At 51.3% G+C, this 26,011-nt stretch overlaps 1 protein-coding gene across 5 annotated transcripts; it reads left to right on the top strand.

The window, feature by feature from the left end:
* The first annotated feature begins 2,134 nt into the window (after positions 1-2,134).
* Positions 2,135-26,008, top strand: SPOCD1 (SPOC domain containing 1). Of its 5 annotated transcripts, none has more exons than XM_053210613.1 (16): positions 2,135-2,260; positions 2,832-4,211; positions 14,179-14,220; positions 15,212-15,388; positions 16,057-16,098; positions 16,222-16,282; positions 16,556-16,646; positions 17,399-17,558; positions 17,676-17,792; positions 19,325-19,450; positions 21,559-21,712; positions 21,942-22,092; positions 22,400-22,535; positions 23,302-23,391; positions 23,678-23,864; positions 24,854-26,008. In XM_053210613.1, the coding sequence occupies exons 2-16, from the start codon at positions 2,871-2,873 to the stop codon at positions 25,516-25,518; spliced, it is 3,540 nt and encodes a 1,179-aa protein (XP_053066588.1). In that variant the 5' UTR covers positions 2,135-2,260; positions 2,832-2,870; the 3' UTR covers positions 25,519-26,008. The 5 variants fall into 5 exon arrangements, with proteins under 5 accessions (XP_053066588.1, XP_026915603.2, XP_053066574.1 ...); XM_027059802.2 differs by having other exon boundaries at positions 2,162-2,426; XM_053210599.1 differs by having other exon boundaries at positions 2,162-2,426; positions 2,537-4,211.
* The last annotated feature ends 3 nt before the right edge of the window (positions 26,009-26,011 follow it).

The following is a 26,011-nucleotide window of genomic DNA, read 5'->3' as shown; positions in this document are numbered from 1 at the left end:
GTGGTGTCCCTGAGCCCAGCCCAGAGTACACTCCTGCCACCCCTCCAGCCACCTGGTAAACACCCAACGCCTCCTTATGCTTCAGATACCAAGAGTGGTTTCTGTTTTCTGCCCTGAATACTGATTTCTATAGTTTCAAGTTATTATGGATCACCGTGGATTTGAAAAACATGAGGTAAAAGCTGACACGGTAAAGAAAGAGGCAAGGAAAGCTCACACCATTAGATCGACACTTTACATTGTTTCAAGGTCAAGTCTCTACCATCAGGACTGGAGCATTCCATAGTGGGAGGTCTTTTCACTTAAAAATCATTTCTTTTTGAGTGGTAGTCAGATGTAATTAGTGACATCCAGTCTCAACTCCTCCATCGTCTGTGACTCTAACAGCCAGATCATGACGGTTTTCGGTATGGATCACACGACACATTCGTTTTGTCTTTTCTTTTCTTTTCTTTTTTGTAGTAGACCTTATTTTTGACATTTTAATCTTTTTTCAGTTTTAATGTTCATTCATTTTTGAGAGACAGAGCACGAACGGGGGAGGGGCAGAGAGAGAGGAAGACACAGAATCTGAAGCAGGCTCCAGGCTCTGAGCTGTCAGCACAGAGCCCGATGCAGGGCTTGAACTCATGAACAGTGAGATCATGACCTGAGCCGAAGTCCCACGTCCAAGCTAGCCTGAGCCACCCAGGTGTCCCTTATTTAAGGTCTAAAAATAGTAGACCTTATTTTTTATGAGTTTTAGATGTATAGAAAAAAAAATTGAAGATTAGTACAGAGAGTTCTCATATGCCTGGCACTCAGTTTCCTTCCTATTAACATTATCTTGATTTTTAAATTCAACATTATGTGTCTGAGATACAGCCATGTTGATATAGAGACCTAACGCGCTCACTCTAACTGCACTGGAGTATCCCACTGACCCGAAAGCTTCTCCTGGCCTCACGTGGTGCCGGTTTAGGGCTGGCCGATTCCATTTCCCTCTCGGTGATGTCTATCAAATCCCTAGGTCCTCAGTGAAAATATTTACATAGCTGTAATGTCATAAATGTCATATGGTTTTAATGTTAAGAATCAATCTACAGGCAAAGTATGGCAAACTGAATTATCTTTACAGGCTGGGGCGGACGTACTACAAACCTTAAAGCAAAAGTAAAAGGTGAGACGCTGGGGGAAGGGCAGCAGCCGGGAGGGGGCGCTATTCATTTCACAGAGAGAGTCAAGCGATGCAAACTAAGGGAGAGATGGACATTTAAGACTATTATTCAAAGCCGTGATAGCGTTCGATAGAAACAATAACAAAATAAATACAAAAAAGAAAAACTGGCGGGGCGGGGGGAGAAAGGAACACAGGTAATACAATCACCACAGCAGGGAGTGAATAGATACTTTTTTTTTTTTTTTGAATGTTTTTTAAAACTTATTTTTGAGAGAGAAAGAGAGCGTGAGCAGGGGAGGGACAGAGGGAGACAGAATCAGAAGCAGGCTTCAGTCTCTGAGCTATCAGCACAGAGCCCAACGCTGGGCTCGAACTTGTGACCCAGGAGATCATGACCAGGGCTGAGGTTGGACGCTCAGCCAACTGAGCCACCCAGGTGCCCCAGTCCAATAGATACCATTAACATGAATAAGCCTAGCAACAGAGTAGGAGAATATTATTCACGGTTACGAAAGTCGCATAAATAAAAAACTAAAACAACAACAAATACAGTACAAGAAAGGAAGGTGGCTCCCAAGAGTCGGGATGTGAGAGGACGTTTAAGCTTTTTATTTCTAACCTTTCAGTTGGGCTTGGAGGTGCTTTTTCACCTATATGAATTATATTTTTACATTTGAGATGATTAAAATAACAAAGAATTAGGCAGAAATGTGACTCTGACTTCCCTCAGGCTTCAGGAACTTTCGGTAACTCCCCATGGCCCTAGGACCAAGTTTAAACCGTCAGATTCAAGGTCCTTCGATTCTGATCTCTGGTTCAGGCGCCCACCCGTCCCCGCCCAGGAGCCCAAGGGATTGGCGCCTCCGCCGGGAAGCCCTCGAGAGGGAGAGCGCGCCCCCTGCCGGTGCCAGGACGCCAGCACGCCTGGGGTGCCGTCCACGTGGCGTCTTCAGAGGCCCCGCCTCCCTCCCTCACCCGGGGGCTCCCCGCCTCACGTGACCCCAGCTCCTGCCCAGTCCGGGGGTGGAAGCCGGGGAGGGGGAAGCTCGCGGAGCCCAGGTGAAAGCTTCTGGACGCGTTGGGCCGTGGGGGACCGTCCAGGTCAGGCCTGGGAATCTGGAAGTCGTATCTACTGGAACGGGATCGGTGGGAAGGGAGTTATTCCCACTCACTGCTCATTGCCCAGTGGTTTAGAGCTGGGCTTTGGGTGGGGGGGGGGGGGGAGAAGCCCCGCTCTTCCTCCCCTATCTGCGTGTCCTGACCTTTGGTGAGTCGCTAAACGTCCCCGTGTCTCAGTTTCCTCACCTGTGGCTGCCGGCATGAAATGAAATTAGGCACGTAGTAGGTGATTAAGAAATGGCACTTTTATCACTCCAGCCCCGTTAAGCAAAAGCGTGAACTCTCGGAGATGGGAAGCCCTGCAGCGAGCGTCGCTGTCGCTCAACCCGGTTTGATGGTGGGCCTCCCCTCCCTCACCTGGGGCTCCAGGCCCTGCTGGGGTGCTTATGTCGCTGGGTGCTGTCTCACTGTGGCCGCCAGGCCTCAGAGTCGGCAGGGCCCCCGGGGCCTCCACCTGGAGGGGAGGCTGTCCCCCAGGTTCCCCCTGGCCTGGTGTCCTGAATGGGCTGGCGGCCAGACACTGCATGATGGGGTCTCCTCTGTCTCTTCACAGGGTCTGCGTTCTGCTTTGGGCCCCTGTAGGTGGACAGACATGTCTCAGGAGGGGGCTGCAGAGGGCTCCAGCACAGAGGACCCTGCCCTCAGTCTCAACAGCAGTGGGCTTTTCCAGGAGGATGTGGAAGAAGCCAGCTCCCTGTCAGGCCCCAGGCCACGTGTGCCAGGGGTGAACTCTGGGGCCCATGTCTGGGCTGGCAGCAGGAAAAGGGTCCTGAGGGGAAGAACCCATCGAGGTGCCGGCTCCCAGGCTGGGGGTGCTCCTGGGACCAGCCTGGAGGCGGAGGCCCACTTGATGGTCCTGGAGCTGCGAGCCATGACACAAAGCCAGGGTTTGGTGCCTGTCCCTGGGCTCCACTTCCAGCTGCCCATAGTGCCTGCTCAGGGGAGGACTCGGGCCTCCAAGAGGCTCCAGGTTTCTCTGCACGACATCTTAGCTGAAAGTCGGCCTGGGAATCCTCATGGCACGTCTGTGGGTCTCCCAGAGAGAGCTTTGGTTGGCAGGGAGAGGCTGGCGGGGCTGGAGGAGACAAGCTGCCCCCAGCCAGGAGAGGCCAGAGGAGGTGGGAGTTCTCCAGGGCGTGATGAGAGAAGCCCCACCCTCAGCAAAGAGGAGCCCCCCAAAAGGAGCCTGCCGTCCTCACCAGGCCCAGCCCCTGTGGGCGCAAGAAAGGAAAACAGGAAGTGTGAGGCCCACTCAGAGGGTGGGGAGGGGGGCTTCTTGTGGTCCCCTGGTGGGGACAACCCCCAGTGTGTGGGAGGCCTCCCACCAGGTGCTGACTGGGAGTCCCTGGGAGACCTTTGCAGTCCTCTCTCTCCCAAGGACAGTGGGTCTGGGCCTGGAGATCCAGGTGGCAGTTGTGTGGGATGTGTCTCGGGGACTGAGAAGTTTGAACATTTGCCCACTGCGGGGAATGGGGCCCAGCCAGTGGGCCCCTCCGACCCTGTCGGGGTCCCACTGCTGGACGGAGGATTGTCCCTCGGGCCAGCTGCCCGGGATCCTCCACAGAGCTCTGTGCTATGCCTGGAAGTGCCTGGAAAGGCTCTCACAGAGTGGCAAGAAGCTGAGCACATAGTCGGGGCCGGCTGTGATGACGGGCCTGCTGTCTCGCACAACCAGGAGGAGCTAGATGTCAAGGCTCAGCCAGAGTCCAGAGGGAGGCTGGGGCGAGGACTCCCTGCTCCCGCCGACGCCCCCGCCAGCTCCCTGGAGCCTGCAGCCAGCAAAGCTCGCTCAGGCCCATCCGTGGGGCAGAGAAGATCCAAGTGTGCTAGGAGGTTGAGGAGGGGCCCAATGCCCCATGCCCAGCACCAGGGCACAGACAACTCCAGCTGGGACCAGCCAGAGGAATCCAGCCCAGGAAGCTTCCCCAAACTGGTAAGTTGAGTCTGAGAGGTTGGGATAGGAAGGGCTTGGCCAGTCTTAACACACCATGCTTAGCGGTGGAGTTTAATAGTGGTAAGCTACAGAGGTTCTTAATGGACATTATCCTTCACGCCCATTTTATATATGAGTAAACTGAGACCCACCGTGTCAGGAAAGAGAAGATGAACTACATTTGCTGACATCTTTTGCAGTTGGTGAGTCCTGGGTTTAAATCTTGCCTCTGTCCACTTCCTAGCTGAGTAGCCTTGGAATATTTTTTAGCTGAAGATTCCTCATCTGTAAAAAGGGGATAGTAGTTCTAATTAAATGTATTTTTTTTATGTTTAGTTTTTGAGAGAGACAGACAGAGCATGAGTGGTGGAGGGGCAGAGAGAGGGGGAGACACAGAATCGGAAGCAGGCTCCAGGCTCTGAGCTGTCAGCACAGAGCCCGACACGGGGCTCGAACTCACAGACCAGGAGATCATGACCTGGGTTGAAGTCGGATGCTCAACCGACTGAGCCACCCAGGTGCCCCAGTAGTTCCAATTTAATAGGGGTTGTTCTAAGAATTACGTGAGATGATGGTGGAAAATAATGCGCCTAGCACAGCGTAAGGCACAAAGTAAATTAATTAATGTATGTTAAATTTGCGTTTGCTTTAGTGTTAACAATAACCCTCAAAGATGGGCATTAGCTACATGTTTCCAGATGGGGAAACTGAGGCTCGGGGCAGTTAACAAACTCCTCCAATCTCACACAGTGAGAGAGTCGATGCCCAGCCATTTCCCCCTGTATTCACTGCTTCTCTCTCCATTGCTCTTTAATTAGAATAATCGTTATTTTATTAATAATCATAGCTAACATGTTTCTACACCAAAGGCAGAAGGTGATGCTCCTGGTTTTGGTGTATATTTCTTACATAGTGGAAGTTTTATCACATTCATTGAATATGTATTATGTGTCGTAGGTACTTTTGATTTAATATTCCCATGATGCCTAGAGAGGTAAGGTAACTGGCCCAAGATCACACCTCTGGTAATTGACGTAGCCAGTGTATAAACCCTGAGAGCTCACCATACTGCCTGTTTGTGCAGCTTCCCTGTCGGCATCATGGTATCTGGCCTGCTTACCATGTGCTGGTAAGCACTTGGTCGTCGTCGTCTTTTTTTTTTTTTTTTTTAAGCACTTTATCTTCTTAACAACGCTATGAGGTAGGGGCTGTTGATGTATACCCATTTTATTGATGTGGACACTGAGGCTCAGAGAGGTGAAATGACTAGTTCAGGGCCAAACAGCAAATTAGGAAAACTGGGATAGGAGCACATGAGCTGCTGTGTGATATACCACTATTTGGTATTACAATTGCACTAGAATGCTATTACCTTGTTTTTGTAAACATCGCTCAAAAACAATTTTTAATAAAAAAACGCATGTGTTTATCATAGAAGATAAGAAAAAGAAAAAAAACCACGATGCCAACTTTTTGGGATGTCCTTCCTCTCGTCTTTTTCCTGTGCATACATATCTTTTCTTTACACATGTCCGATGTATAACTCGGCTTTTTTGGTATTTAAAAAAATGTTCACAGTGGGGCTGCCTCGTTGGCTCGGTTGGTAGAGCAGGCGACTCTTGATCTTGGGGTCGTGAGTCCAAGCCCCACGTTGGGTGTAGAGCTTACTTAAAGAAAAAAAATTTTTTTTCACAATTAATTTGTTAACACAGAAAGAGGAAGTCCCTTTGAATGCTTTCAGGCCTCATTGCCCTTCGTCTGGAGATCATCGCTGTTAACGGTTGGAGTCCCCCCCCCCCCCAGTGTCCTTTTATGAACATCTACATCTATCTATTACACACATATAAATAAGCTCATACTATGCTTCATTGTTCTGGGATTTGTACTTTGTTTATTTTTCAAGCATTATAGCGTTTGGAGGTCTTTCCAAGTCGGTACGTATTGTTCTGTCGAATCTGTGCTTTCCCTGAGCCCTATATCCTAGCAGGCTGCAGACATATTTGTCACAGCCACAGGCGCTGGTGTGACCAGAGGATGGGCTGGGACTTCCTTTTCTCATTTCCGACTGCCGTCGTGTAGTTAAGAGTACGGAGCCTGGATGCGGACAGGCTGACGTTCCGTCCTGGCTTTGCCACTGTCCGAACGACCTAGGCAAGTGGCTTCACCTCTCTGAGCATTATTTCCTCATCCGCAAAAGCGGGGGGGGGGTGTTAAAAGTACTTACCTGATAGGGTGGCGGTGAGGAGCAAACGAGGTGACATGTGTTTGGCATTTAGCACAGTGCCTGGTACAAGGCAAACACTCCAAAATGTTACCTATCATTGACATATACAGTGCTGTGCTGTTCTAAGCCACGCTGGGGTGAACGTCCCTGTGCATCTGGTTTCTCCCCATTTCAGGTGATTTATTTGGGCCACATGCCCAGAATTAGGATTCCGGGGCCTGAAGCGTTTTGAGGGGCTTGCTTGAGCTCTGTGGTGGCGCCAGGTGCCCACCTGCCTTGACCGGAAGCAGTCCACAGCTGCCTCCCCCTCCGGGCCCCATCCTTGACTCAGCCGGACAGCTTCCCAAACAACCCGTTGCTATGGCAACTGGTTCCCAGCTTCAGGCCAAGAATTGAGAGGGGGCTGTGACAGGGACGGATGGGTGGCTGAGGTCAGGGCTGAGTGCGGTGCGGGCAAGCGTGGGCAGAGAGTCCAGCCGGTCTGGGACCCTTGCAGTGACCTAGCACCTTCTGCTGGAGGCAGCCTGGCTCGCGCTGGGGGCTGACAGGTGGGTTCGAGATTAGTCTCTGCTTCGCACTACAGGGTCACTTGCGATGGGAGATGTCTGTTCTCTGAGTCATAGCGGCTTCCTCTATGAAATGGGAATCAGGTATGAGAGGCTGGCTGTGTTGTGTTCTTCTGGTGTGAAATACAGGGGCTCTGTTCTGAGCTCCTGGCCAGTGAGGTCTGGAGCCGCTTTGCAGATGGAATAGCAGGTGATGTGGGGAGGGCAGCTTTGCCAGGGCCCCCCTGCTCTGCTCGCCAGAGCCGGGGAGGTACCTCTGGCCCCACCCAGGTGTCCAGGCTCAGGTGCACTGTCTGCAGCTTCCAAGTGTCGGGATGTGTGCGAGAGGAGCCTGTCTTTCTAGCAGGCGGTAACCTAAGAACAGCTCTTTTTTTACTGGGTGCTTACCAGTGAGAGCATGCATACCAGGAACTTCACATGACGTTACCATCTCATATTTAATCCTCACAGCAGCATTAAAAGTTAGTGTTAAGGGGTGCCTGGGTGGCTCAGTCGGCTGAGTGTCTGACTTTGGCTCAGGGCACCATCTTGCAGTTTGTGGGTTCGAGACCTGCGTCAGGCTCTATGCGGATAGCTCAGAGCCTGGAGCCTGCTTCAGATTCTGTGTCTCTCTCTGTCTCTGCCCCTCCCTTCCTCATGCTCTGTCTCTCTCTCTCTCTCTCTCTCTCTCTCTCATACAAAAATAAGTAAATCTTAAAACAAAACAAACAAAAAACCAAAACCAGTTTCCTTTAAAAAAATAAAAACAAAGATAAATAAATATCAATAAATAAATAAATATGAGTGTTAATACTCCTGTTTGGGATTCAGAGAAGTTAAGTGACTCAGTCAAGGTCACACAGCAAGTAAGTGGTGGAGCCAGTATTTGAATCCAGGCCCGTGGGATTCCAGAGCCTGTGCTCTGAGCCAGGCTATGGGGTTTGGATTTTTATGGGACTTTATTATAATTTGTTTAACAAGCAGGGGGGCTCCTCCAGGGATCTCATGGTCCAATGGGGGGTGGTGAACAAGTAACCAGAGGTAGGGACTGAGGCCCGGCAGACCTTAAATACCCAGAGGGCACTTGAGTCTACCTTGGGGAATGGGGGGTGGGAGGGTTTGAGGTAGGGTAGGGTGGAGGAGCGGGCTGCCTGAGTTGGGTCTGGGCAAAGGAAGTAAGTGTTCAGCAGGCAGAGAAGGGTAAGAAGGACATATCAGGAAGAGGGCAGAGCATGGGCAAAAGTACACAGGCAGAAGGCAGCTTGGAGTGTTACGGGAGTGGAGCAGTAGATGGGGTCGGGTCTCGAGGGGAGGAGTGAGGTGGGGAGATCAGCAAGGACAGCATTGCTTGAATGGAAGTGGGGAGCTTAAGTGTGGTCGAGTACCCGGAAGGGATCTCTCAGGGCATGAGCCAAGGAATCTTTATTTATTTATTTTAACATTTATTTATTTTTGAGACAGAGAGAGACAGAGCATGGACGGGGGAGGGGCAGAGAGAGAGGGAGACACAGAATCGGAAGCAGGCTCCAGGCGCCGAGCCATCCGCCCAGAGCCCGACGCGGGGCTCGAACCCACGGACCGCGAGATCGTGACCTGAGCCGAAGTCAGCCGCTTAACCGACTGCGCCACCCAGGCGCCCGTAGGGAATCTTAACATCAGCATTGACAGAGACAGCATGCTGTGTTCCAGGCCCTGTTCTAAGAACCTTGCATCAACCCTGTGAAGTAGATACCTGGTATTATCCCTGTTTTACTGATAAGAAAACTGAACCACAGAGAGATTAAGCAATTTCCCCGAGATTATACAGATCCTAGATGTTGGCAGCAAGTATCCCATTGCATGAATATTGCCACGACTTATTTATTGACTCCATGTGGACATTTGGGTTGTTTGAATTGTTTTGCTGTTCCATCTGGTGCTGCTATGATGAACAGTTCTGTGTATGTTTCTGGGTACGCACGAGCAAGAGTATCTCCGTGGAATATTCCTGGGAGTGGAATTGTAGGTTACAAGGTATACACGTCTTCAACTTTCCTTAAACAATGCCAGATGTTTTTGAAAGTGGTTAAAACGGTTTATACTCCTACCAGCAGTGTATAAATTCCAGTGGCTCCAAATCTGCACCAACACCTGATACCATCAGACTTCAATGTTTGCCATCGTGGGAATATGCTCTAGTGTCCCAATGTTGTTTCAATTTTTATTTCCATTTCCCTATATTAAGGAGAACCTTTACATACATTTTGGGCATTCCTCTTAAGCCTTTGCCAAAAATTTTTTTGTTTCTTAAAAAATTCTTTTAAAAACATTTTTAATATTTATTTATTTTTGAGATAGAGAGCACAAGCAGAGGAGGGAGAGAGAGACACACAGAGAATCCGAAGCAGGCTCCAGGCTCCGAAGCTGTCAGCACAGATCCCGACGCGGGGCTTGAACCCACAACCCGTGAGATCGTGACCTGGGCTGAAGTTAAACGCTTAACTGACTGAGTCACTCGGGTGCCCCTCAAAGTGATTTGTTAAAAGAAAAAATAAAAGGAAGAAGGAAAAGAAGAATAAAGATAGAACAGTGAGGCCCAGTAAGATTTCTTGGTAACATATGGTGGGATTATACTTCTTAACTCTGTCAAACTCTATTATGGCAGAACTTTTACTCGAGTGCTCTAGTTGGGAGAATACATCGCCCCTGAATCTTTAAGTCTAGCCCAGACAGATCCCAAGAGCCACAGATCCCCTGGATAATTCCATCAAGACGAACCATAGCATCCCAAACTCCCATCAGAAACCTGGTAAAAGTCACTTGCCCCCTTTCTACTATTGCCTCCACTGTATTCTCCTTGCCTCTTCTCTTTTTATTCTCTGATACAATCTCTGTACTTATATCTCTGTCATTCTATTTTTTTATTTTAATTTTATTTTTTGAATTTACATCCAAATTAATTAGCATATAGTGCAACAATGATTTCAGGAGTAGATTCCTTAATGCCCCTGACCCATTTAGCTCATCCCCCCTCCCACAACCCTCTGTTTGTTCTCCATATTTATGAGTCTCTTCTATTTTGTCTCCCTCCCTGTTTTTATATTATTTTTGCTTCCCTTCCCTTGTGTTCATCTGTTCTGTGTCTTAAAGTCCTCATATCAGTGAAGTCATATGATTTTTGTCTTTCTCAGACTGACTAATTTCACTTAGCATAATACCCTCCAGTTCCATCCACGTAGTTGCAAATGGCAAGATTTCATTCTTTTTGATGGCCGAGTAACACAAACACATGTTCTTTATCCATTCATCCATCAATGGGCATTTGGGCTGTTTCCATACTTCGTCTATAAAAAAATTTTTTTTAATTTTTTTAAATTTATTTTTGAGAGATGGAGAGAGACACAGCACAAGTGGGGGAGGGGCAGACACACACACACACACACACACACACACACACACACACACACAGAATCTGAAGCAGGCTCCAGGCTCTGAGCTGTGAGCACAGATCCCGACGCAGGGCTCGAACTTACAAACCATGAGATCATGACCTGAGCCAAAGTCCGACAACTGACTGAGCCCCCCAGGCGCCCCTAACTTTTCCTTTTTGATCAGTAGGAGTTCTTGATATATTTTGGATACTATCCTTTTGTCAGTTCTATGTTCTGTATCCTTCCAAAATATTGCTCACATTTTGCTTGCCTTATAGTATCTGTTGATGGACAGAAATTCTTCATTATTTAAAGTTTTTTTCATTTTAGTAAAATGTACCATTTTAACCATATCTACGTATACAACGCAGTGGCTTTGAGTTACATTCACACTGTTGTGCTGTCAGTACCACCATCCATCCCCGGAACTTTTTTCATCTTCCCAAACTGAAATTCTGTATCTGTTAAGTAATGACTCCCCATTCCCTTCTTCCCCCAGCCCCTGATAACCAGTGTTCCACTTTCCATCTCTATGAATTTGGCTATTGTTGGTACCTCATATAAATGGAATTGTACAACACTTGTCCTTTTGTGATTGGTTTATTTCACTTAGCATAATGTCTTCAAGCTTCATGCTGTAAGCATGTATCAGAATTCCATCCCTTCCTAAGGCTGAATAATATTCCGTTGTCTTGCCTGGAGTACATCTTGTTTATCTGTTTATCTGTCTGTGGACACTTGGGTGGTTTCTACCTTGCAGCTATTGTGAATAATGCTGCTAGGAACAAATATCTGTTCAAGTCTGTGCTTTCAATTCTTCTGTGTCTACTCTGCTGCGAAGTGGCAGTTGAACCAAAGTGGGATTGAAGGGAGATAGAATTGCTGGAGAAATTCTTAATTTTCTAATTTATCTATTATTTCACTTGTGATGTATTAAAAAAAAATTTTTAGGGGTGCCTGGCTGGCTCAGTTGGTGGAGTGTGTAGCTCTTGATCTTGGGGTTGTAAGTTCGAGCCCCACGTTGGGTGTAGAGGTTCCTTAAAAATAAAATGGTAAAAAAAAAATTACAAAATAAAAATCTTTTCAAGAAGAAATGTAACGTTGGAAAGAAGTGATGCTAATAGGGACCCTTGTGTTGTTCTGGACTTTCCAGGAAATGTGGTCATCTCACCAGAGTATGTTTGCCATGTGTTTATATAACATGCCCTTTATCAAGTTCAGGAAGCTCCCTTCTATTGCTGGTTTGCTCATTATTCTGAATGGACAGTACATTTGACCAAATATGTTTTCGGCATTTTTTGAGATAATCATACGATTTTTATTCTCTAATCTATTACTGTAGTGAGCTTAATGACTTGGGTTAAAAAAATTTTTTTTTAATGTTTATTTATTTCAGAGAGAGAGAGAGAGAGAGAGAGAGAGAGAGAGAGGGTGTGTGTGAGCAGGGGAGGGGCAGAGAGAGAGGAAGACACGGAATCTGAAGCAGGCTCCAAGCTCTGAGCTGTCAGCACACGAACGGCGGGATCATGACCTGAGCCGAAGTTGGATGCTCAACCGACTGAGCCACCCAAGCGCCCCTAAAATTTTTTTTAAGTTTATGCATTTACTTTGAGAGAGAGCGCGAGTGGGGGAGGGGCAGAGAGAGAGGGAGAGAGAGCATTCCAAGCAGACTCCATGGTGTCAGTGCAGAGCCTGATGCGGAGCTCGAACCCATGAAGCTATGAGACCATGACCTGAGCTGAAACCAAGAGTTGGACACTTAACTGACTCAGTCACCCAGGCGCCCCATGAGTTGGGTTTTTAAAAAATGTTTATTTATTTTGAGAGAGAGAGAGAGCACTTGAGTGAGGCAGGGGCAGAGGGAGAGGGAGGGAGAGAATCCCAAGCAGGCTCTAGGCTGTCAGCACAAAGCCCCAATGGGGCTCAAACCCACGAACCGTGAGATCATGACCTCAGCTGAAATCAAGAGACGCTTAACCAACTGAGCCACCCAGGCGCCCCATCTAGATACTGAGTCTTAAATTCTGACGGTTATTATGTTTTTATTTCCAGAAGTTGTGTTTGGTTTCCAACCAAATCTGCTTGGTTATTGTTTGATATTGTTTTACCCTTCACTCATATATTTGACTCCTTCTTTTGTTAAACATATTACATGTATTTTGTATTCTAGTCTGATAAATCCAGTATCTAAAGTTCTTTGCTGGTCGGATTCAGCTGCCTGTTCTGGAGCCTAGTATGCGGGTGTACAGACCCCTGAGACAGGGGCCAGTCAAAAAGTTTTAAGCCAGGGAGGACTGTTCTCAATATCTTTCCTGCTTTCCTTCCCAGATATCCCGTTTCCCCCCCCCGCCCCCTTTTTCTAATTTACTTTTTTGAAAGGCTGATTCATTCCCATGGTTAAAAAAAAAAAAAAAAGTGAAAAGTCTCCTTTTCAGCTCCCTGTCCCTTTCCTACCGGCAGCCTCTGTTTTTAGGTTTGTGGATACTTCCAGAGATATTTTATGCAGATTCAAGCAAACACAAATTTAAAAATTCTTTCGCTTTTAACGCAAATGGCAGCACACTACACGCATTGTTCTAAACTTGCTTTTATATTTAAAAAATATGTTTCTGGTTATAAAAGAAATACGTGCTCATTTTGAGTCACATAAATACCCAAGTGTCTACAAGCAGAAAGTGAAAGTCCCTCTGGAATTTCGTTCCCCAGAGATAACCTCCATTATGCGTCTATAAATATGTATTTACATAAATGGGCTTATGCAACAGATACTGCTCTGTAACCTATTTTTTTTTTCCTCCAAATTCTATGCCTTGACATCTTTCCACGAATCTTTCCACATCTGTCAGTGCTGTCCACATAGCGCAGCAGTTCAGTGCCTGGGCTTGAGTTAGACAGACACAGGCTCTAATCCCTCGCTCTGCTGCTTAGTAGTTGTGGGACTTTTCGTATCCTCTCTGACCCTCAGTTTTCCTCATCTGTGAAATGGGGATGGAAATAGTACATACCTCATGGTGTTGATCTGAGACCTTAATAAGATCATGTGTGATGTGCTTTCTTCAGGGGCAGCTACTTTATAAGCCTCTGACAAAAAACTAGAAGTTTTTATTATGACTCATTCTTTTTTTAATGTTGATTTTTTATGTTTTAATTTTTTTAATGTTTGTTTATTTTTGAGAGAGACAGAGAGAGACAGTGCAAGTGGGAGAGGGGGAGAGAGAGAAGGAGACACAGAATCCGAAGCAGGCTTCAGACTCCCAGCCTTCAGCACAGAGCCCAACACTGGGCTCGAACCCACGAACTGTGAGATGATGACCTGAGCCGAAGTCGGACCCTTAACCAACCGAGCCACTCAGGCGCCCCTTTAATGTTTATTTTTGAGAGAGAGAGAGAGCGTGTGCACAAGGGGAGGGGCAGAGAAAGAGAGGGGGTCCGAGGATCCGAAGCAGGCTCTGTACAGCAGAGAGCATGATGCAAGGCTTGAACTCACGAACCATGAGATCATGATTTGAGCTGAAGTCGGATGCTTAACCGACTGAGCCATCCAGGCGCCCATGACTCACTCTTTGTAATGGCCACTTCGAATCCATAGTATGCTGTATCACGGTTTCTTAACCATTCCCCCTTTGATGGACATTGGAGGGTACTCATTCGGGATTTTTGTTTGTTTTTTGCTAATCCGGCGAACACTGAACATCTTTCACACCTTTGTGTGAGTGTCTTCTTGTGAATTATCTGCAGTGGGGTCACTGGTCCTCTGAATCCTAATCTCTGCATCCTTTCTCTCCAAGGAGGAAATGAAAATGCCCCATGGGGTGAAGCATGTGTGTTACGTAGGTTTTTCCTTTTTATTTCTGCTCTTCCTCCTCCCTCTCCTCACATTCGGTGGGGTGGGAGGGATCCTCCACACTAGAGGCAATCCCAGCCCCCCTGGCCTGCTGTCCTCCAGAGCCTTGTAGCACTCCCCTTTCCCTACGATGCTAAACCTCAGACTTCCAGTTTCCCCACCCTTTGGAACCTGACCATTCGTGATCATTCATTCAAAGATTAGATTTCAGACACATCTGCTTTTACAATAGTTCTCCATGGTTTGCAATAGATTAGAAGAAATCAAACATACTTGTAATGGAATAAAAGCCCAAAGTAAGAAAGAAAAGGGGAAAGAGAAGGAGAAATCTTGGTATGACAACCTCTACTATCTACCAATCCCGAAAGGTACAACTGCTGGACCCAAAGTTAATGCTGAGCTCCCTGGCAGCCAAAGTAAAAAGGGGAACGGGATAGATTCTACAGCTCATAAGAAGCCCCAAATCCATTTTGCACCTTGAGATACTCATAAAGGGCTGGGGCTGAGGAGGGAAGGTGAAAGGATAAGAATGAAGACAGGCTCCTCTCCTGGGACAGAGGCCATGCAGTCAGCAAAACATTTCTTATTTTTTTTTTTTCAACATTTATTTATTTTTGGGACAGAGAGAGACAGAGCATGAATGGGGGAGGGGCAGAGAGAGAGGGAGACACAGAATCGGAAACAGGCTCCAGACTCTGAGCCATCCGCCCAGAGCCTGACGCGGGGCTCGAACTCACGGACCGCGAGATCGTGACCTGGCTGAAGTCGGACACTTAACCGACTGCGCCACCCAGGCGCCCCAAAACATTTCTTGAATGCTACTTTGTGTCAGGCCTTTTCTAGGCATCGGGCCCAGGACATACATATTCTCTGTCCTCATGTTGGCTTACGGTGCCATAGGGGAGAGTGACAGTGTGAAACGGGCCCTCTGAAGGGCCTGCGCTGCTCAGTTCTGAAGTGCTTTTCCTCCCCTGCAGCTTGGATCCGGGGCAGTGGTCCATCTCCTGGGGGCCATCAGCTGTGGCCAGGCTGGGGAGCCACAGCATCCAAAGCTGGAGGTTCTGGAGAACATGATGGAGGCCAGCTCTGTATCACCTGTCCAGAGGTCCAGAAGGAAGGAAAGGCCCGTGGCCCGAGGCCCCACTGGATGCCAGGTACAGAACAGGTTCTTTTTTCTTTTTCTTTTTCTTAACGTTTATTTATTTTTGAGAGACAGAATATGAGTGGGTTAGGGGCAGAGAGAGAGGGAGACAGAGGATCCGAAGCAGGCTTCAGGCTCCGAGCTGTCAGCACAGAGCCGGACGTGGGGCTCGAGCTCACGGACACGCGAGATGGTGACCTGAGCTGAAGTCAGACGCTTAACCGACGGAGCCCCCTCGGCGCCCCAGAACAGGTTCTTTACACAGGCAATGCTCCCTACTCCCTGCTGAGATTTTTCTCCCTGCTTCACAGAGATGTCACTGCCTCCCACACGCATGGGGTGACTTGCTTGTGGTCACACAGAACATACTAGCCGGAGACAGGTGAGACCCTCACTTGGCTGGCTAGTGGGGCCTGTGTGCGCTTTCTCCCGCACAGCTGAATTCAGGACCTTGACGGGAGCCGGGGTGGGGGCTGAGCCTCCAGGGCATCTGGAGAGGGGGCAGTCACTGACCTTTGTTCCTGGCCGACCGGCGGGTAAGGTCTTCTAGCCCCCACCCTCAGGAGGGACAGCATGGGCTTCTGGTGGCCTCTGACCTCTTCTGCCATCTGATGAGTCATTCCTTTCCCCTCAGGGCCCCCCCCCCCCCCCCACTTCTCCATATCCCCTTTTCTCATGCAGGAAGGGGCTCCTGTTCAGGAGGCCTGTGCCGAATGGCCTGGGGTGAGTGCTGCTTCTCCTGCCCACTGGGGAGAAGGTGGGGAGGTGGCTGGGGGAGCAGTGGCCCCCTGGTGCCGGGAGGCTGCTCCCAGAGTGTGGCCTTAGTTCCTCTCCCCTCCCCTCCAGGGCGGCCCACGGGAGCCCGAAGAGGAGGAGCCTGTTGAACCAGACTGGAGGGAGGACTCGGGTGAGGGGCCATGGAGGCCTTAGCAGCAGCTGGTCTTCTAGGGACCTGCTGGGGTGTGGCGGGGCCTCATGCCCAGCTTCTGGCCCCAGCCCCTGCTAGGACTCATCCCTCTCACCCCTGCCCCTGCTCCCATCAACCTGAGTCCTTCACCAGAGGACTGGCTGCCTGGGGCTGGATCCCAGACATCTCAGGTCCCTGAGACTGAGCATCGAGTCGCTCCCTCCCCTTGCTCCTAAGAATCCCACGGGAGTTCGTGACTCTCTTTCCCCACAGCTCAGCTTCAGCCCCAACAGGAGAAGCTATCCCTGGATATCGGGGTACGGGGCGCTGTGGTCCACGCCATGCGGGAGGTGCTGTGGAGTCGGTAAGGCCTCGCTCCCCGCTCCCCTGACTTCCATGATATCCTCACAGTTGTCCTCACCTCCCAGGGCCATGCCATGTTGTCAGGGCTTCTGAATGTATGACTAACCCCCTTTTGTAGCCGTGAGGTCACTTGCCCACACAGCGAGCCGGTGGAGAGCTGACATTCGAACGCGAGTCTCTCTGGCTTCAGGGTCATGCTCTCCCATGAAACCACTGCTGCTGCTCATGTCCTTGCGCTTGTCACCCACAGCAAATGCTTCCAGACGCGGTGAGCCTTTGTTGGGAGCATCTCAGATCTGAGCCCAGAGCTCTCATTTACAACGGTGAGACCAAGGCTCAGAGAAGGTAGAACTTTGCCAAGGCCACACAGCAAGTCAGTGGCAGAGTCCGTGTTATATTCAGGGCCAGGGCTCTGTCCCCTGCCTGACTGATGCTCTACCCTTCTCCCCAGGCTTTCTCCATCCCAGTTCCACTGGCCAATGATGGAGCTCAGGCTGAGCAGTCAGATCTTGCTTTGCCACTGATCGTGTGGCCTTGGGCAAGCCGCTTATGTTCTCTGAGCCTCACTCACCCCATGTGTAAGTGCAGAATGATAACACTGCTTCCTCACAAAGTTGGGGTGAGAATAAATGTGTGTATATATAGGAAAATGCCCAGGATAGAAAGCGCAGTTGGTCCAGACCCTGCTCCATACCAGACTCCAGACTCTCCTCACCGGCTCAGAGTCATGGCCCCACCCTTGCCCTCCCGCAGCCTCCGGGAGCTCCCAGACCTGGTGCTGAGTGAGGAGGCGGTGGGGGGCATCGCTGCTGACATTGAGGCAGCCCTCTTCGACCTGACACAAACCACCAACTGCCGCTACAAGACCAAGTACCGCAGCCTGCTGTTCAACCTGCGTGACCCCCGCAATCCGGTGAGCTGCACTTTGGGCTAGGCCACACCCTCCCTCGGAGGCCAGAAGCCCTGGCGGGATGTTGGGGTGGGGGCTTCCGGAGCAGTGTGGTGCAGCCCCCCCCACCTGCCCCTGCAGGACCTGTTTCTCAAAGTGCTTCAGGGCAATGTCACCCCCCACGGCCTGGTGCGGATGAGCTCAACCCAGCTGGCCCCCCAAGAGCTGGCCCGCTGGCGGGACCAGGAGGAGAAAAGGGTGAGCCGCTGGGTCAAGTCAGGGTAGGTGATGTGGGAGGGACACGGAGAGAGGATGTAGCAGGACAGAGACAGTGAGGAGGTGGACAGTGAATGAGATACGGGGAGCACGAGACAGACAGAAACAGAAAGGAGGAAGTGGAAAGAAAGAGCGGGCAGCAGGGAGAAAGTCAAAGAGACTCTGTCCACCAAAAAAAAAAAAAAAAAAAAAAAAAAAGAGGCAGAAATGGAAAGGGGTTGGGGTGGAAAGCTTTGAGAGAGGTGACACCCTGAGAGGTGTCATCTTCCACTTGCTTTTCTGTGAAGCTGGGGGCAGGGGTGAGGGTACTGGGGATGATGGTCTGAAGTCTGGAATCCAGGATTGTCATCCACCATAGATGGGGTAGACCCCTTGGGGTTCCTCTGTTTCCATCTCAGCCTCAGAAGCCCTCGAAAAGGCTGGAAGTCTTCTTGGTGCCTCAGGCTGGGCGAGGGACCCCACAGCCCTCACGCTTCACAGTCATGTCCCCGTATACCTTGTGTCTGTGTCTCTCTCCCTTCCTGGGGGCTGCTCAGGGACCTGGAAGGTGTGGGCACTGAGTCGGCTTTGGGGAATGTTTGCACAATGCTTGCTGGTGGCCCATGAAAGAGAGGGGGCTGATCTAGGGAGTAGGCCAGTGGGGTGGAGTGGGGTGCTGAGGCCCCTGTTCTGGAAGACACTGGGCTGATTAGATTCACCTAGAATCCACTAGGTGACTCTGTCCACTGTAGGCTGAGCTTTTGTGCAGGAGCCTGTGGGGGACCAGGAGCAGAACAGCTACGTAACTTATAGGGTGCAGTCCAAAACAAAAGCATGTGGCCTTTTGCTCAACAACTATTAAGAATTTCAAGATGGTGGCCGCATGACATATGGGACCCCAACGAAGTGCAGCACCGCGTGCAACAGCATGGAGCCCTTGCCCATGAAGCCAGCCCTGCCAGGGAGGATGAGACCTCCTCCAGGCTTCCAGGAAACATTTCAGATAGCATGATATTGATCAGCCATAAGAATGACAGGCAGCATTTACTGTGAGCTTGGCTCCAGCCGAGCATTCTGCATACACTGTTTAACCTAATGCTCTTAATTTAATTCCTAGAAAACAGAGAAGTCGAGGCTCAGAGCAGTGAAGTGCTTGCCCAGCACCAGATTGCCTTGAGGGTTTCTAGTAACGACGCAGCTGGTGCTCCAGAGCCTGCACTCTTGGACTGCACTGTACTCTTCCCAGGACAGAAGCTGGGGTCCGGTGGGAGGCAGAACTGACTTGTAGGAGGAGGTGAAGTTCAGGAAGGCTTGCTGGAGGAGGCAGGGCTTGAGTTTGGAGGGTGGCTGAGTGGAATATGGGAGCAGTAGGGCTGAGGGTAGAGGGCTTGTTAGGGAAGGGGGAGAGTGGAAGCAGAACTATGAGGGAGAGGAAGGGGACCCACAGAAGAGGGGCCATGTGGGAGGAGTATGAATATCTTGGGGGCCTGAGACCTCCTGGCCTGGCTGAGTTTGGGCGGCTTGGCCCCCACCAGGGCCTGGAGATCATTGAGCAGCAACAGAAGAAGCTGTGCAGCCTCCCGGCGTTCAAACTGACCCACAAGGGTGAAGTCGAGATCCCGCGGGACGGGGACCAGACGCTGACCCTGGAGGATCTGATGGTAAGCGACAGCCTGACCTGGCACTGATGGGGCTCGTGCCCAGGGTCCCACTGCTCACCTCAGCAGCTGGGTGGCCTTGAGCAAGTCACCTGATGACCGTGAGGCCCAGGGTCCGCTTGATGAGCGAGGCAATGGTCGCTACCGCAGTTCCGCGGGGTGGAACTGACCTGTTGGCATGGCCTGTCCGGGCCTTCTCGGCGCCGGTCCCCTCCTTCCGGCCTAACTCCAGGGCGCCCCACGTGAGTGGTGGTTAAGTCTTATCACTGCAGCTTCTCCCAACTTAGCCATTCCCACCAGGTCTCTGGTTGGGAAACAGGAGGGCTGCCCTGAGGCAGTGGCTGTTCTCGGACTGTTCTCGGAGGACAGAGCCCTGCTCTCTCCGGTGGCGTGGCAGGGCTTAGCAGTGCTCCGGGCAGGCAGAGACCCATCTGGAGCCCCTCTTGTCACCGGGGATCCGCTCCGTCCTCGTGACCATCCTGTCCTTCCTCCCTTCTGCCCCTCCATCTTGCATGGGGCCCGACATGGTGGCTCGGCAGCCCTGAAATCAGTGAACTCATCAGCTCACCTCCCACAGACGATCAGAACGCCCCCCTGGCTTAGTTCAGTCACTCTCGGGAGGCCCCTGTGGCTCTGCTTGGGTGTTTGGTGGGTCAGATGTTCACCCGACTCTAATCAGCTACATGTCCAGGATGGACAGCGCAGGCCCCTTGAGCCTTGTTCATGGGGGAAATGGCAGTGAACATGACAGATGAAAACTCCCGCTCCCCCGCCCGCTGCAAACCGATAACCAGGCCAGCCTCCAGAACTGCGGCCTGTGCAGGAAGGAGTCCCCAACCCAAACCAGCCTGTGCTTTCTAAGTAAATTGAACCCAAGCATAGAGGTAGGAACTGAAGACCCAGAAAGAAGTGCTCGCTAGGGAGACAGAGGCCGAGTAGGGGTGGGGAGAATAACACAGAATCACATCTTACTCCTTATCGAGCACCTGCTAAGTGCCCGTTTTACAAACAGAGCCTCATTCAGATCTCACAGTGACCCACAGGGTAGGTGATGCCAGTTTCCTGGATGAGGACCCTGAAGCCCTTTGCCCAGGGTCACTTAGTTGGTCATGGGGTCACTCTAGTTGGTCACGGGGGGCTGTGATCTGAAGCTGCCCGACTCCAAAGCCTGTGCCTTGGTGCAACTCTGGAGGTGGTTTATAAGGCAAGAATAGAGTTTAAAAAAATCTTTAAAAATCTTCCTAAAGCAATATTTGTGCTTTAAAAAAATTTTTTTTAATGTTTTCATTTTTTTGAGAGACAGTGAGTGAGCAGGGAGAGGGCAGAGAGAGAGAGAGAGAGAGAATCTGAAGCAGGCTCCAGGCTCTGAGCTGTCAGCACAGACAGCTCAGATGGGGGGCTCGAACCCACCAACCATGAGATCATGACCTGAGCCGAAGTCGGCCGCTGAAGTGACTGAGCCACCCAGGTGCCCCCAAAGCAATGTTTTTTTTAAAAAGCCATTTCTATTATGAGGGACAAAGGTGATTCAGCAGTGGGCATCGAAAGCCTTTAAAATGTTTATTCTCCCTGATTCTGTCCTCTGCTTCTAAAACCTTGTCCTGAGGACATGGTTGAAAGTTTAGGAAAATACTTTCTGCATAAGGATGTCCTCAGTACTGTTAGCAATGGTGAGGATCTGGGAATGATCCCACCATCCAGCGATAGAGGAGATGTGTACATGACGGTCCACGGTGTGTATGGTCCGTGTGTGCGTGGCAGGCGCCTGTGCGATCATTCGTGGCACGGTGAGAATACAGGTTGAATATTTGATCCCAGCTATTTTAGTCAAAGAATCCCCAAAGCCCTGGGTATAGAAAAACTGTTACAAGGAATACCCAGAATACCAATTACTGTCATTGACGAGTGGGACAAGAGGTGATTTTTATTTTTTTTTTTGGTAATTTTCGAATTTTCTATATTTTCTTTAACAAGTTCTTAGTACCTTTATGGTAAAAGAACGTCTTATTTGGAAAAATGAAACCCTATCCCTGAGGCTCCCTGGTCCTGGAGAGCTGCTGACTTCCTTAGCGCCTTCCCAGCCCACCCTTCTCTCCCTCTGTGCCTCCTAGGGACCCATGGTGCCCGTAGACAGTAGCCCACTGGCCCTGCCTGCCACGTCAGAGGACACCACGGAGCAGTACGAGGACACCACGGAGCAGCACGAGGACACCACGGAGCAGCATGAGCACCATTTCCTGGACCCCAGCTGTCGCATCTGCATGGGTTGGGGCGGGGGCGCGGGATGGGTGCAGGGGTGGTGGGCAGGCTGGGGCTGAGTGTGGGGCTCAGCAGCAGCAGGGATTCATGGCCTGGGGAGAAGGTGGCAGGGTGGGCATATCTGTGTCCCAGGTCACCTCGAAGAGAACCTGGGTCAAAGCCTGGTTCTAAAGCCCTGGCCTGGCTTCATCTAGCTGCCTGTTCCTGTTTCAGTTTCTGCCTCTGTTCTTTGTAGACTGGAAGCCCTCGTGTGAACTGCCAGCCTCCTTCAAAGCCACTGGGAGGATAGGGGACAGTGTCTTCCAGAGAACCCCAAGCTCAACCCTGGTGTCCTCTCCAGTGATGCCCCAAACCAGGGAGAAGCCTCCCACACAGCTCCAGGACAGGTGTGGGGCGGGGGGTGGGAGAGGGTCAGTGGGGGAGGCCACCTGCTGGGGAGGCAGACGCGGCGTGAACTTTTCTTTGTCTATGGCCTTGGGCAAATCCTGCTTCCGCTGTGGGGCTCAGTTTCCTCATCGGTACATTGGAACCAGTCGCTGCAGTCTGCCGGTTCCCCCTCACCAGGCCGTGCTTGGACTGGTGTTCCAGCATACACACTGGGAACACAGGACCTTCTCTGAAAAGTAGGGAGATGCTGAGGGAGGTCCTGATAACCTGCTCTGCCTGGCCCTGTCTCTCTGTCCCTCTCTCTAGGCTCCAGATGCCTGCCGGGCCCACAAAGGCCCTGCCCAGCCAGCCGCCCTGGGAGGGAGTGCTGGACATGTTCTCCATCAAGCGGTTCAGGGCCAAGGCCCAGCTGGTCTCTGGAAACAGCTGTCGGCTCCTCATGGTACCCCAGCCCTGCTCTCCAGGGTCTCCCTCCCACCCTGGCCAGCCCGGTCAGCTACCCACAACCTCTTTCTTTCTTTCTTTCTTTCTTTCTTTCTTTCTTTCTTTCTTTCTTCCTTCCTTCCTTCCTTCCTTCCTTCCTTCCTTCCTTCCTTCCTCTTCCTTCCTTCCTTCCTTCCTTCCTTCCTTCTTTTCTTTCTTTCTTCCTTCCTTCCTCCCTCCCTCCCCTCCCTCCCTTTCTTTCTTTCTTTCTTTTCTTTCTTTCTTTCTTTCTTTCTTTCTCTCCCTCATTCTAAAACAAGGCATTGGGACCCTCTCTGTGCCTGGCACTGTACTAGGCATGGGGCAAATGAGACGCCAGCCCCACTCCTGCACACACACACATGGGTCAAGGACTCCCTGTAACCCAAGGCATAATGCAAGAGGGCCCTGGGAGAGGAGTCAGTCTGGTGCCTCCCTGATCCAGGGGAGAGCTTTAGGAGTGATTGTTGAGTGACTGAATGATCAGCTGAACCACTGGATGTGGGTGGGAGGTTCAAGAAGGGAGGAAGGGGCTTCTGAGGAGCTGTAGGAGCCTGGCCAGGATAGGCTGTAGGCCTCCAGGGGCAATCGGGGCTTCCTGGGCAGTCACTGACCTTCTTGGGGTCCTGGTGTACTGCCTGTCCGTCCTCTTCACTGAAGGCTGTGGCTTCGTGGTGGCTGGTGTTGAGTGCACCCTAAGTGGGTGGGAAGCTAGGGGGCTGACCGGCCATCCTACCTGCCCCCAGGCCCTGCCCGAAGTGATCCGTTCAGCAGGCTGCATTCCCTCCAATACTGTCTGGGATCTTTTGGCCAACATCTGCCCAGCCGAGGCCAAGGTAACTGCCATCCTTGGGCACCCCCTTGCCTTCTGGCCCGGGACCTTTAGCCCTGTGCTTCCCCTCTCTCCTCCTCTAGGGCAGGGGCCTGGTTCGGGGTGTCTGGGTCTAGTTCCCACTATAACTGTAGACGCTCTGTGACCCTGGGCAAGTCTCTCTGGTTCCTCCTCTGGAAAGTGGGGACACACATCCTCACAGGGTTCTCAGGGGCTTGGATGAGACCAGGGGTGTTCTCAGGGGGAAAAGATGGCAGCTGCAAAAGCCACTCCCCTTCCTTCAACTATAGGACATCTGTGTGGTCAGGCTGTGCCCACACGGGGCTCGGGACACCCAGAACTGCCGCCTCCTCTACTCCTACCTCAACAATAAGCAGCGCCATGGCCTGGCAGCCGTGGAACACGTGGGGATGGTCCTGCTGCCCTTGCCTGCCTTTCAGCCCCTGCCCACCAGACTGCGCTCTCTGGGAGGCCCCGGTGAGTGCCCTGATGCCCGTGCCGGTCCCTGCCTCCCCTCATCTGGGACCAGATGGGGCATTGTTGACAGTCACCTCTGTGGCCATGGAGGCAGGGCACATCTCAGAAGGGAACTCTTGAGACGGGCACGCGGGGCAACAATGATAGGTATATATTGCTTACTGTGTGGCAGACAGGGTTCTAAAAGCTTTACTTACACTAGTTCATTTAGTCCTCAAAATAAACCCATCAGAACGGTAACTGTCAGTTTCTTGATTTCACACATGAGGAAACTGAGGTAGGGAGAAAGCAAATGACTTGTCCAGAGTCACTCAGCCAGTCAGGAGCAGAGCCAGGCTTCACACCCAGGCAGCCTGGCTGCAGAAACAGGGCTCTTGAACACAACACATACTGACCCTTCAACTAGGCGTCCTGAATAGAAACTCATGGGACAGCCACTTTCATGCAGACACAGCGGGACAGAGGCAGGACCCACAAACAATCGACTGAAAGCATCGTCTAAGGACAGGAAGGAAGGATGTTTTCACCACCAAAACAGCACCTAAGACTGGAAGGAGGGATGTTTTCACCACCACTACCCTAGGCCAAGGTTGGCCTTTGTGCCCAGGAGGGTATCTCCAGGGCATGGCTCCAGTAAAGCACCTCGGGTGGGGGTGGGGTGTCAATGGGTACGCTGTACCCATTCCCAGGCAGAGCACTTGGCCTTTCTGGGCTGCCTTTCCTGGTGACAGTGTGGTAGATTCTGAATCCATACAGTCTTGAGGTCAAACCATTCATTGCCCCACTCTCAGGCAGGTGAGCCCTTTCCCGTGCTGAAAGTGACTCTCCTGAGACAGGCTCAGCCTCCTCCTCACTGGACCCCCATCTCGCTGCTGGAAAGCTCTTCCTGGCACCTAACCATAGACCTACTGCTGCACTCACGATGCAGCTTCTGGGGATGGTGTGTTCTCTCCTACCAGGCCTTGAGTCTCTGCTTCCTCTTTCCCCAGGCCTGGAAGCTGCTCACTCAAGCCTGGTGCTGGCTGTGCTGCTCCCCAAGGCAGGGCTTCCAGACACAGCAGAGTCCAGACCTCTGTGGCAGAAGGTTCAAAAGATGGTCTCCTTCAACAGGAAAGTGGAGATGAGATGCTACCAGTCCGAGCACAGGAGTCCCGATGTGGCCCCAAAGGGGTCCCATCCCCCAAGGGATACTCTGCAGCAGAACCAGGGCAATAGCAGCCTGGCTCCAAGGGGAATTTGTGCTTGGGAGAGGCCACCCAGAAGCAGGGGGAGACTGTGGGAAGAGCCTGAGACCTGGCAGAGTCCTGGGCGAGGGCAGTGGCCCCCCAAGCCAGGCCGGTGCCAATCCAGGCACCCCTATTCAGCAGTACCATCTGGCCATGGCCGGCGCCTCCACAGAGCCTCCTGTCCCCACCAGGCCCTGCTCCAACATCTTGAATCCCTGGTGTCCATGAGCCGTCAGCTCCAAGCCTCACTGAGGTCCCCAGGCCAGGAGATCCTTCCCCCAACTCCTGCCCTGTCCCCTGCAGCCCCTGGAATTCTCGGTCCACTCGGTCAGCCCGCTGCAGCTCCAGAGCCCCGAAGCCCAGCTCCTGACTCTTTGGGTCCTACAGATGGAGCTGGCTCTGAGTGTTCCTTCCCCAGAGAGACCTGACCCTCATTACCCACCAGAAGAGAGTCTTTGATTCCTTCCCCAGTGCTGAATCCAGAGCTGTTCCAGGGAGAGAGGGGCAGAAGAAAGGGAGGGTCAGCTGTTTGGAGTTTTCTGTTCTGCAGTCCGCTTGGTGTTGATTTTTGGTTCAATAAAGAGTTTGGCAAAGGTCAGATTGCATCTTCTGGCTGGTCAGGAGGGACCCTGGGCCTGACCTGGTATGGGTCGGGGCAGGTGTGTCTGAGTTTCTGTACACAGATGTAGCAGAGCTAAAGTGCTGGGGAGGGAGAGGGCAGCCTTGTCAGCTGCTTGTCTTGAGATCCTGAACCATCACTGTGCCCCTGGGCACAGCTGTTGCCATGGTGGGTTCTGGGAAGTATTCCGAACTAGGAGGAAGAAGTGATGGGAGAGAAGGCAGGACTAGGATGGGGGAGAGAGAAATGAGGCTTTTGAAGGGGCATAGGCATTTAGAGATAGGAAGAAAAAGGAGAGCAAG

This window comes from Acinonyx jubatus, chromosome C1, assembly GCF_027475565.1.
Source record: "Acinonyx jubatus isolate Ajub_Pintada_27869175 chromosome C1, VMU_Ajub_asm_v1.0, whole genome shotgun sequence".
NCBI classification, from domain to species: Eukaryota; Metazoa; Chordata; class Mammalia; order Carnivora; family Felidae; genus Acinonyx; species Acinonyx jubatus.
The sequence above is the reverse complement of the archived record's forward strand: the minus strand, read 5'-3'. Positions and strand labels throughout refer to the sequence as shown.